Source organism: Vulpes lagopus, chromosome 14, assembly GCF_018345385.1.
Source record: "Vulpes lagopus strain Blue_001 chromosome 14, ASM1834538v1, whole genome shotgun sequence".
Lineage (NCBI taxonomy): Eukaryota > Metazoa > Chordata > Mammalia > Carnivora > Canidae > Vulpes > Vulpes lagopus.
Window position 1 is genome coordinate 9148971 of NC_054837.1, and position 12617 is coordinate 9161587.

At 50.0% G+C, this 12617-nt stretch overlaps 1 protein-coding gene across 4 annotated transcripts in view; it reads left to right on the forward strand.

Annotated features, from left to right (window-relative positions):
- Positions 1 to 12617, forward strand: part of MED15 (mediator complex subunit 15) — a 73299-nt gene that overhangs the window by 50265 nt on the left and 10417 nt on the right. For 3 of the 4 annotated variants that reach the window (XR_005983774.1, XM_041728872.1, XM_041728873.1), the window contains 3 exons: positions 2391 to 2635; positions 3737 to 4066; positions 5859 to 5987. Coding sequence is in view for 3 of the 4 variants with exons in the window: in XM_041728872.1 (XP_041584806.1) it covers positions 2391 to 2635; positions 3737 to 4066; positions 5859 to 5987 (704 nt within the window). In the remaining variant the exon portion in view is untranslated. Of the gene's footprint in view, positions 1 to 2390; positions 2636 to 3736; positions 4067 to 5858; positions 5988 to 11148; positions 11243 to 12617 lie in introns of all 4 variants that reach the window. The other variant, XM_041728874.1, reaches the window with a different exon arrangement.

Sequence of the window (12617 nt, forward strand, 5' to 3'; positions counted from 1 at the left end):
ATTGCTTTTAAAAAAGAAAAAAGGGATCCCTGGGTGGCGCAGCGGTTCGGCGCGTGCCTTTGGCCCAGGGCGCGATCCTGGAGACCCGGGATCGAATCCCACATCGGGCTCCCGGTGCATGGAGCCTGCTTCTCCCTCTGCCTGTGTCTCTGCCTCTCTCTCTCTCTCTGTGTGACTATCATAAATAAATAATAAAAAATTTAAAAAAAAAATAAAAAGTAATTGCTAAAACAATAGAAATAGTTTGTAAATCCCAAACCAGTACAAAAAAGTGTAATAAAAAACCAAAAATCCAAACAACATGCAAAATTCAGCTCAATCATCCAACAAAAATATAATTCGGAGGGACTTACATGGTCTAGTCGGTGGAGTGTGTGACTCTTAAATCTCAAGGTTCGATCTCTGCATTTGGTGTAGAGATTACTTAAAAATAAAAATCTCTAAATAAATAAAGATGTAAATATACATATGTAATTCAGAAAAAGAAGGAAAAAATTGTCAGTTATACCTCAAAAAGCTGGGAAAAAAAGTGGGAGGGAAAGAAGCTTAGGAAAGAGAAGTCATACAAATAAGTTGAGAAATACAAGCAATCACAATATATGTGAATGTGTTGACAAAACTTTCCTGCTAAAAGATAGGAAATGTGAGATTGTAAATGAAAGGCAACGCTACAGCTATATTGTCTTTACAAGAAACCCACCTAGAATATAAGACACAAAAAGATTTTAAAATGAAAGGTGTGTTGGACAGCTCCTCCTCTCAGTTATTGATAGTTAAGCAGACAAGAGGGGGTGCATCTAGCAAAGATTTGAACAGCATCATCATCTAGGCATGTGGATGGAACAAATACAAGAATAAACCATAAAACAAGCCTCAACACTCTCACAGTAGTGCTGCCGTACACATAATGTCTCCTCGCTGTCAAACAGAAGTCTGTAACGAAAAGAGAAATTTAAAAATTCATACAGCAGCAGAATGGCTAAAATAACACTCCCAAATGCTGGCAAGGATGAGAAGAAACCAGATCACTCGTACATTGCTGGTGGGAATGTAAAATGGTTCAGCTTCTTTAAAAATTAAACATACAACCCTGCAGTCACACTCTTGGTCATCTATCCCAGAGACATGAAAACTTAAATTCCCACCAAAACCTGTATTTGAGTGTTTGTGGCAGCATTATGATAGCCCAAATCTGTGATCACTCCCAAATGTCCTTTATGGTATGAATGGTTGAACAGAGATACCTGTATCATGAAATACAACTTGGCAGTGGAAAGGAAAGAGCTACTGATACTCATTGCATCCTAGATGATCTTCAGGGATTCATGCTAAATGAAAAAGGCGGTCATCCTAGAAAGCCCCCATTTACGTAACATTTTTGAAATGACAAAATACTAGAAACTGAAGACACCTTAGTGATTGCCCAGGGTACTGAAGGAAGTGACACCAAGTGGTGCTGGGGGATCCCTGTGATGTTGGAACTTTCAGTATCTTTGACTCTGATGGTGACTGAATACCACCCCGGTGAGGAAGTTGTACAGAACTTAACACACCAAAAAAAAAAAAAAAAAAAAAAAAAACTTAACACACACAAATGAGCATACATTCTGATTGTGTCATTATGTTATAATTTTGCAGAATGGCACTGTTTGGGGAAACTGGGCAAAGTGTACAAAGGATCTCTGGATTATTTCTCTTTTTCTAAAATAACAAATTTTTGAAATTATAGTTCACATACTTGTGGTTCACCCATTTAAAGTGCAACGTTCAGTGATTTTTAAATGTGTTCACAGAGTTGGGCAACCATCACCACAATCAATTTTAGAACATTTTCATCACCCCAAAAGAAACTGGACCACAGAAAATCCTGCAAATGTTTGTTGATATCAGCATGATTCATAACCACCAAAAGGTGGAAACAGCCCAGAGGTCCATCAGCTGATGGGTGGATAAACGTAATATAGCAAATCCTTACTGTGGAATACTATTCGGCAATAAAAAGAAATGAACTGCGACTGCAACATGGGTGAACCTTGTAAATATTGCCCTCAATGAAAGAAGCCAGTCACAAAAAGCCACATGCTGTGAGATTCCATTGATAAGAGGTGCCCAGAATTGGCAACTCCGCAGAGAGACCGAGAGGAGCTCTGTGGTTGCCAGAGGCTGGGCCTCTTGGCCATTCCAAAGACGGAATTGGCCCTTTTCTTTCCTCTCTCTTGTCAGAGAGAAATTCAGAGTAATAAATTCCATAATCAATGCAGACAGTGTCCCCGGTGCCTCCGTTGGTCTCTCCTACATGGAGTGTGGAGCTCCAGCGCCTGTGGGCGCCGCGGGCCATGGGCCCGCCCTCCCCGCATGGCGCACCGCCTGACTGGCTGCTCTGCCTCCAGCCCAGCTGCAGCTCCAGCAGGTGGCGCTGCAGCAGCAGCAGCAGCAGTTCCAGCAGCAGCAGGTGGCGCTGCAGCAGCAGCAACAGCAACAGCAGCAGCAACAGCAGCAGCAGCAGTTCCAGGCCCAGCAGAATGCCATGCAGCAGCAGTTCCAGGCGGTGGTGCAGCAGCAGCAGCAGCTCCAGCAGCAGCAGCAGCAGCAGCAGCAACACCTGATTAAATTGCATCATCAAAACCAGCAGCAGGTACTAGGTGCCCCGGCTCCATGCTCAGCCTCCCCCATCTGTGGCCCTGGAGCCGTGGACACACGCCAGCCACAGTTCTGGGTGTGGGGACCCGGAGGTGGCCACAGCTCCTCCTGATGCCCAGTGCCCGGGCTTCCTCCTCTGGGGGCTTCCCGCAGAGCCCAGGGCAGGGAGGAGAAAGAGGCCCCAACTTGTCAGGCGGGCACTGGGATGGTACAAGGATGGCCTCTCCATCAGGCTTCATGTCTGGCCGTGGGCCTACTGTGTGCCAGGGAAGGGAGGGGACGCTGGATCCATGGAGGCTTCTGGGTATAAGCGATTCGTGTAGGCATTAACCGAAGCAAGAAGTGAGAAGAGCACTCCAAGGCACAGGGATGCCTGAGCCATCCTATGAGCATGTTTCTGTTGAGTACTTGCATGCCTCCTGTTTTGTCTGAATGGTTTGGTGTCTGGACACAGCTCTAACTGAACCTCCTGTCTCCCACGGGGAAACAGCAGTGTCACATTAGAAGCCCTGCTTAGAAGAAACTGTTTTCTTCCTCCTGTGGTTGGTAGGCAGCATCTAGACATATTAAGCATCCATCGTCAGGTCTGCTCTTGGTTGAGGGAGGAAAGGCCTGAGGGGACCTCTCCACTTGCCCACCCTCCACAGGCCTGGGCTTACTGCCTCTGTTTCCCAGCAGCCACCCTCCTGGGTCTCAGAGGCCCCCTCCCCCAGAGCTGACTATGATCCTCAGTCCCAGTTTTCCTCCTCATCCTGGAAAATGGACATTGACTATCTCCCCCAGGCTCACACTGTTGCCCACTCTAGTGACTAGACAAGCAGCTGTGGGGAGGCCGCAGAGGTCTGCAGCCACCTGAGCATTTACCCCAGCTTCCATGGGGCTGCACCTCTATATAACCCTTCCAAAGCCCTCTGGATCCTTCCCTTCATTCTCTCAGGCTCAGGCATGGCCAGTGCCCGGTGGCCAGGGCACGGCCACACATTTGGTATGTCTTCAGTGTCCTGTGAGGGCAGCGCGGGCAGGTTCCTCAGGGCCGAGGCTGACACAGGGCCCAGAAGTGGGTGAGGTGACTGAGTCTGGCTCCTTCTGCCCGTAGATACAGCAGCAGCAACAGCAGCTACAGCGGATGGCACAGCTGCAGCTGCAGCAGCAGCAACAGCAGCAGCAACAAGCTTTGCAGGCCCAGCCACCACTCCAGCAACCACCAATGCAGCAGCCCCAGCCTCCCCCCTCCCAGACTCTGCCCCAGCAGCTACAGCCCATGCACCACCCACAGCACCACCAGCCACCACCGCAGCCCCAACAGCCACCAGTTGCTCAGAACCAGCCATCTCAGCTCCCGCCGCAGTCACAGACCCAGCCTCTGGTGTCACAGGCTCCGGCCCTCCCTGGACAGATGCTGTATGCCCAGCCTCAGCTGAAACTCGTGAGTATCTGTGGCTTATGGAGGGGCTACAGCCCTTCTCTGGGTGTACATATGGCCAGCAGCTGTTTCTGGGGGTTCGAGGCTAGAGCAGGGTGTGTCCTCTTCAAGCATTGGGATGTCAGTGGCCCTCCCCATGCTGGCCTCAGCATCAAGCTTGGCAAGGGAGTGTGTATACCAAGAGCTGCCGTACTCTGCACAGAGGCGCCCTTGCTGCTGGGCAGCAGTGTTCTCCTGAGCAGCCGTTCAGTGTTCTCCTGAGGGCCTGATTTCAGCAGCAGCCATGGCATTTTAAGACTGGGTGGTCAGGTGGACAGCAGTATGCATGTTCTCGCTGTGAAGGTGGGTGTGTAGCCTCATTGAGTGTCCACAGTGGTCTGCCAACTGCTCGGAATCAGGTTCTGTCATTACCATGGTTTTGAAGAAGAGTATTAATGGAAAATAGTATCATTGTCAGTTTTTTTTAAGATTTTATATATGTATTTATTTATTTTTTAAAGATTTTTATTTATTCATGAGAGACACAGAGAGAGAGAGAAAGAGAGAGGCAGAAACATAGGCAGAAGGAGAAGCAGGCTCCATGCAGGGAGCCCAGTGTGGGACTCGATCCCGGGACTCCAGGATCATGCCCTTGGCCGAAGGCAGGCGCTCAACTGCTGAGCCATCCAGGTGTCCCAAAGATTTGATTTACTTATTTGATACAGAGTGAGAACACAAAGTAGGGGGAGCTGCAGGCAGAAGGTGAGGGAGAAGCAGGCTCTCCACTGAGCAGGGACCTGGAATTGGGGCTCCATCCCAGGAACCCGTTATCATGACCTCAGCTAAAGGCAAATGCTTAACTGACTGAGCCACCCAGGTGCCCCTCATGGTTAACACATTATTTTGTCTTTTTTTTTTTAAGATTTTATTTATTTATTCATGAGAGAGAGAGAGAGAGAGAGAGGCAGAGACACAGGCAGAGGGAGAAGCAGGCTCCATGCAGGGAGCCCAATGTGGGACTCGATCCCGGGTCTCCAGGATCAGCGCTGAGCTGAAGGCGGCACTAAACTGCTGAGCCACCCGGGCTGTCCCATTATTTTCAGTCGTATGCATCTCTGTACAAAGCAAAGCCAGTCAGTGATATACCGAGGACACAATATTGTCATCAAGTCAGGGAGAACTGTATCAGGGGGCTCTTTTAATAGTTTTTTTTGTTTTTTGTTTTTTGTTTTTTGTTTTTTGCTTATTTCCTTGGTTTTTATGGGCTTTTCTTGTTTTGGTTCGTTGAGTGTGGAGAGGGGATGGGCCATGCTTGAACTGAGTAGTAGGCAAATGGGAGGCCCACATGGCCTGGCTGGAAGCCTGGGGAGGGTCATGAGCAGCAAGGCATGATCCCACCTGTCACCTGGGGACCACCAGCCCTGGTCTCATTCGAAGAGCGGGGGCTCTCGTAGACCCTCAGAGTGCTTGGCCCAGAAGTCCAGTAGGCTGGGCTGTGCACTCGGCCTTGGGAGCCACCTCTTAGCTCACAGCCCTAGAGGGTAGTGGTGGCTGTCTGGTGACACCTCAGTGGGAGGGCTATGCCACTTATCATAGCCAGGGGACGTGGGCTCAACCCAGAGGTAGGCTGGTGTGGGGCATTGCTAATGAGCTGTAGGATAAGGTGAGGCCAGCATGGTGTCACCATAGCCAGTGAAGTCATGATGATCCCATCCCTTCTTATGAAGAGCTTCAAGCCTTAGAGCTCCCACAGAGGTGGCGGGTGTCTGCCCTCTGCCCTGGGCAGCTCCAGTAGTGCTCTCCCTTCCTCCCTCAGGTCCGGGCTCCGATGGTGGTGCAGCAGCAGCAGGTGCAGCCCCAGGTGCAGCCGGTGCAGCCCCAGGTGCAGCCGCAGGCAGCAGTCCCAACAGCGCAGGCCTCCCAGATCGTGGGCTCCGGAGTACAGGTGAGGGCTTCCGGAGTCACTGGCTGCTGCCTATCCACCTGTGCACAGAGCCGGACTGTAGACACCACATACATTGGGAGTCCTGCTTGGGTCACGGGTAGTCTGGGAACCAGTCCTTGGTGTCCTCAATGGGGCGATCTCACCTTGGTCACATCTGAGTCCCCCCCACCTCTCTTCAGACCCCCTTCATCTTCCCTTTCCCTCTTTCTCTGAGAACACATGTTGGGAGAGGATAGCACTGTGGTCTCAGGCTCGCCCGGGCTCAGAGTGTAGGGCTGGCGGTTGGTGTACAGCGGGGTTCTGGAAATGGAAGAGCACCGGAATGATGGCGCCTGGCTCCAGCGGACTGCACAGGCTCATTCTGCGACACCTCGTTCAGCTGGCTGCCAGGGCTTGCTCTCTCTGCTGAGAAGTGTGGCGGAGGCCCGTCATGCCCACCTTCTGTATATTGGATGTTGATGGGACAGAGTAGGCCTTGCCCAGCCTTTCTTAGTAGAAGCCAGATTCTCGTTGGCATTTGGGGTTTGAGATCGGGCCTCGTGATTTTCCCACAGACACCCCTCACCCCATCCTACCGGTGCCGAGGAGAGGAGACATCTAGTCTGGGGCCTTGGTTCTTTCTGTCTTCACCTGGCACTGGGGACACTGACTTGGAAGAGAGTGTTGACTTTAGACAGAACACAGGTGCTAGGTGAAGTGCCACCTATCCAGGTGCCGCCTGAGCTGGGCTGCCACCACCACCTTGCTGCGTTCCTGCCCCACTCCTTACCTGTGAGTCAGCCGAGCACCCTGTTGGGTACGCAGCACATGTCAAGCACTCCCGGGATGCTGTATGTTCTATTAGTGCTTGATGATATGTCACCAGAAAGGCTCAAGATCGGCCCTATCTAGCCCTAGCCATGTCACTCCAGTCCATGGGAAGCTGCCTGAGAAGTGTGCTGGCAGAGGGACCTGAGGTATTGGCAGGGGTGAAGCCCTAAAGCAGATGTGCTCTGTACACCCAGTACCCTGCTCTGAACCCATGGGTGGGGCTGTTTTTCCTGGCTGTTATCGTGCTCTCTGCTTCTGCTGGAGGACCAAGCCCAGCCAAGTATGGGAGCTTAACTGTGGGCTCAGTCACCTCTAGAGTAACCTTGATATGTAACCTTCTTCCTCCCTCAGTGGAACTTGGAGGGCTGCTAAAGGAGAACTAAGGTGGGCCCAGGACTCTTCTTTCTACATAGGGACCCTGGGAAACTTGGGGGACTCTGATAGCTGGGGAGGATGAAGGGGGGTCATCACTTGAGTGTCTGTGAGTGGGTTGCTTTTAGGAGGCATGCGTCTTTTTCAGGAGTGATGTCCATTTCTCTCTCATGTATCACAGTTCAGCCTTGGGGAGTGGGTGAGAGGCTCTGTCCTGTGTTGCGTGGCCATGTGGTGGGATCTCCAGGTATTGGCAGTGGAAGGAGCTTGCTTGCTTTTTTCTTTTTTTTTTTTTATTCATAAGAGACACACAGAGGGAGAGGCAGAGACACAGGCAGAGAGAGAAGCAGGCTCCATGCAGGGAGCCCGATGTGGGGCTTGATCCCCGGTCTCCAGAATCAGGCCCTGGGCCAAAGCTCAGGCACTAGGCCACCCAGGTGTCCCATGGAGGAAGCTTTCTTAAAGCCCAGCCATGCACAGTACACATTTGTGCTGTGCCTCTCAGCCCAGATGCCACACCTCAAGAGCTTCTGCTGCTGATCTGCTGGTTTGTCTCTGGGCTCAGGCCTGCCTTGCTGCATTGTTGTAGTAGCGGTAGGGTCCCTGGGGTATGACAGGCCTTCCTAGGAGTGTCTCTGGATTCACAGCCTTCCTTTGCAGCCTGGGTTGGCACAGTGGACAAGACAAGGTTACAGATATTCTAATCCAAAAACTTTATTTACATATTATTGTTTTTTTAAGTAGGCTCCACGCCCAGTGTGAGGCTTGAACTCCCGACCCTGAGATCAAGAGTCACATGCTCTACCAGCTGAGCCAGCCAGGCGCCGTAACCCCAAAACTTTTTTTAGTTTAAGATTTTATTTATTTAGAGAGAGAGTATGCACACGCAAGCAGGAGGAGGGGCAGCGGGAGAAAGAGAAAGTGAATCCCAAGCAGGCATCATGTCCAGTGCAGAGCCCGACACAAGGCTCCATCTCATGACTCCAAAATCATGACCTGAGCTGAAACCAAGAGTCAGATGCCTAACTGACTGAGCTACCCAGGTGCCCCCTTGACCCAAAAACTTTAAAAAATATCTGGTAACTATAGAAGATAGGAAGCTGAGAGACATATAAATAAGGAAAACTGTTCTAGCACAGGGCGGTTTGGCTTTTTTTTTTTTTTTTTTTTTCTGTTCTCTTACTAGTTGAGGTCACAGGGTATATACATAGGATTTTATGTTCGCTGCTTTCCTATTCACATTACAACAGAAGTAAACCATTCTGTAAGGCTCCATGCCCAACATGGGATTTGAACTCACAACCCTGAGATCAAGAGTCACGTGCTCTACCAACTGAGCCAGCCAGGTGCCCCTCTCTTATGATTGAGATCTGCTTATGATTAAAATGCCTCAGTCAGTGCTGTTGTACAGTTGTGTGCACATACACACACGAGTGCTTTCTGCTGTCCTTAAGGATGGTTTTGTCCTTGGACCCTGAAATTATTTCTAGTTTTTTACTGTTACTGATAAAGTACATCCTGATGCATGGCCAGGTTCTGGTGGTTCTGTGAAAGACGTGCTGGGGGAAGAGGGTCCGAGCACGCAGCCCTCCATGCCTCATCTCTCAAGGGTGCCCTCCCAGATAAAGCAGGAAAGAGGTGCCCCATCACGCTTACCAGTGCTGTAACCCTGATGGGTCACTAGGGCTCTGAGCCTGGGGTGAAGTTTAGTATTTTGGGTGTTCCAAGAAAATTGGTGAGCCCTGAGCTCACATACCAGGCTCTGTTTCATCTGACATTACTTGTGTAAATGAAAGGTGATGTCATCGTCCCCCATAGTGGGATTTACTAGAATATGACAGGAGAGCTGCACTAACTTCCTTTTCTCTCCTAAACTTTATCTGTGACTGTAGATAAACCCAGAATAGAAGGTCTCTCCATTTCCAAAAATGCCTGGACTTTTGTCTCTTAACCCTCTATTCTGTTAGTATATGAAAACTCCTAAGTACAATTCTCAAGTTACAAAGAATTGTCCTCAAAGGCACACTTCCCTGATGTGTGTGCATGTGACCCAGCTGCTGTACAGTGACTTTGCACTGAGCTTGTTGAACTTCTCGAACCTCTGTCTCCTCTTCCCAGGCCATGTTGCCCAGTGACCTGTGTGGGAACGGGCATTTAGCCCGTGGGATGGAGTTTGAATTCCTTTCTGGGTAGGTGTGTGTTGGGAGGTAGTGAATATAGATGTTTGTGAAAAAAGGGAGGAGTTGCTGGTTGTTGGCTGCATGGCTCATCTGATCCAGTAAACACTACCGATGTGTTTTCTATTAGGATTTGTGGGTTAAAAGAAAATGAACTTTCCCCCTCGGGAGTTCTCAGTTACAAGAAAAACAGTCAGTAGCAGATTAGATTTAAGCTTTTCATTCCTTATTACTTTTGTTTCTTCTGGAAAAGTTTTCCACCTCTCTCATACCACCTGACTGATTTCTCAAGGCCTTTCCTCCTCTGGAAGGAGCACTGTTGAGCTGCCGGTGGGCTCCTCTCAGTGCATGCTGGTTGTAAATGGACACTGTTCACTGCTGTGCCAGCTGACCACAGGCTGAGAGCCAATCCCAAGGACACTTGCTTTCAGCCCCACTCTCATTCGGGCAGTGCGCCTCCCAGGGGAGGACAGGCATGTGACCCCGAGTACCCTGTGATCACACACACCCCATCAGTGCCCCCATGTTGTGTCTGACAGGCTGGTGGGCTCTATGGGACTGTGCCCGAGTTTTGGCAGACCCTGGGAGAGTGGCTTCCTGGCCTCCTACCCTGGCAGATTCTTTGTTACATGGCTGTAGGAGCATCCAAGCCCAGCAGGTTGGCACCTGCCACTGCTTGTGTCACCCCCGGTGCCTGCTGCATGTGACCAGTGGGTGTGAATGTGAACACGCATGTGATACCAGAGGCCTCTTGGAAGAGCAGGCCTTTCTTCTGCTCCAGAGCCCTGTCCCTGGTATACCTGCCATAGGGACTGAATGGCCGTCCGTGCCGCCCTGGTCTCAGGGACTAACTCCATAAGCCTCCTATGTCAGAGGTTTTGGTTTTTCACTGATCAGTTCTTCCTCCTGAACTTCGTTGTAGTTTAGCTTAGTTTCATCCTAACACTATGAGTGCATGCAGACACTGCTCTCTAGGGACCAGGCACGGGCTCCATTCCCTGACTCAGCCCAGGGCAAGGGCGGCCAGCCCTCAGGAGAGCACCGGGTTCCTGTCAGCACAAGCCAGGCCCAGTCCTACAGTGGTGCTCAGCCTGGCTCACTGCCTTTAGGCTTCTAGGAGTACATGTGGATGAGGAGAGCAGTTCCAGGGCATGCTGGAGTTCTGAAGTCTGCAGTCATCTTGTATGCTTAGGACAGACCTGACCCCATCCTTGTAGAGATGTACCTGGGAGATACAGAGTGCCAGGCTTCCCTTGCCCACCTTGCCACAACTGTAGTTACAGAAGGAAACCAGTTCCCTGGAAGCTGAGCAGAGGCCTGAGGAGAGGCGGATGGTTTGAGTTCGGGCCCTCAGAGGCATTTTAATCAGACATGTGCTCCTAAGAAGGAAAGGTGCCATGAGGGGTCTTTTGTGCACACTTCTTCTGTTTTAACGACAGTTGACTTCTCACAACGACTTTGGTGGAGTACTGTCTTTCACAGTCTGTCCCTAGAGCCTGGTCTCCCAGAACCACCACCCATGGCCCCTGAGGTCTAACCCTGAGGGCTCTGTGGGCCCAAAAACAGATCAGGTTTGTTGAAGGAGTGCCGCCAACAAGGCAGCATTCATGGAGGCTCCTGTGGACCCATGATGCCTACCTGGGCCTTGATGCTGTGGGCTGGGACATTTAGGCCAGGCTGCTCTGAGCCCCAAACACCCCTCACCCATGGGCACTCCTTGTCTCAGAGGCTGCACACGCCTCTCCACCAGCCCACACACTGTTTCTTTTTTGGGATCACTTTGTTTTCCCTCTGTTCTCAAGATCACCACAGCCTTGGCCCAACGTGGGATACAAGTAGGAGCCCAATTCCCACTCCCCACCCCTCAGCTGCCATCCAGTCAAACCTTCAGTGCAGGTATATGCAGCACTGCCCAGGGGCCCCAGAGAACTCAGGGTCCATGAGCGCCTTTGTGAGGCACGTCGTAATCACCAGTGACTTCCTTCACCATGATTCTCAGAGTGACCAACTTCACGTGAGCCAAACTTAGCATGTGTTTCTTGGGGGTATATGAGTAAATACCTGGGTTTATTTTCATTTCAGTACTATGGATAGTTCTAGTATTTTCATTTGCAGAGAAGATGGGAGCTAACTTTCTTCTGAAAAAGTCTGATGTTTTAGAGGTGCCTGGCTGGCTCAGCTGGTAGATGGACATGTGACTCTTGATCTCAGGGTCATAGTTCAAGCCCTGCACTGAGGGGTAGAGTTTACTTAAAAAAATTTAAAAGTTTAGTGTTTAAAAAAAAAAAAAAGTTTAGTGTTTTAGATAGTTATGGTGGTGTCTTTTTTGTACTTAAATGAAACAGTAGCTAGAGTTTTGCTATCTTGAGCTGTGCTGTTGACACTGTATAGCCATCAGCCATATGTAGGTATTTACATTTAAATTAGTTAAAATTACATAAAACTAAAAATTCAGTTCCTTAAGTTGAAATTCAATTGCATATCAAGTGCCCAGGGGAACCTGGCACCATGGCACCATGAGGAAGCCAGTGGCTACGATATTGGACAGCACAGATTATAGACCAAGTCAGTCTGTTATGGTGGAAAGTTCTCTAGTACCGGGCTGTTCTAGAATTTATTGTGTCGAGTATAGGATTTCCTATACGCACTTTTTCCTGGGTATGTAAAAACCTCATGTACATCACACTTTTTCAGAGAGATGAATTCCTGGCTCTCTGTTACTGTATGACATCTGGAATTCTTCCCTGGTGTGGTCGTTTGTTTAACAAATTGTCGTGATGTGCATTCCATGGGCCAAGCCTTTTTCTAGGACTCTGAGAGTAAAAGAGTAAGAAGGTTCCCTTGTCTGATGGGCTTGGGCTTTCCATTTTAGTGGGTTTGCTGGGAAAACCTCAGATTTGCCAAAACTGTAAAATGCCATCTCTCTTGTAAGGCAGGTGCATCTGTAACCCTGGCACACAATCCTGCCCTCCCCCGATGGGCCGTGCGCAGGGGCTGCCAGTCCAGGCCCTGCACCACACCACCATACACCACTGAAACAGTGGCAGGGGACTTCCTGAAGCCAAGGCATTGCTATTTGGCGATATGGTCTATTGTCACCCTTTCTGCCTTCTGACCCCTAAGAGTTGCCCCAAATGTGCCAGTAGCAATTCCTTACTGAATGGAGTGTGAGTTCTTTGGCATTGGCCTCCATTTTGGTAGTCATTGCACAGTGGGAGGCAGAAGTGGCTGGAATCTGCTGGTAAAAAGCCCATTTGACAGTCGCTCGCTA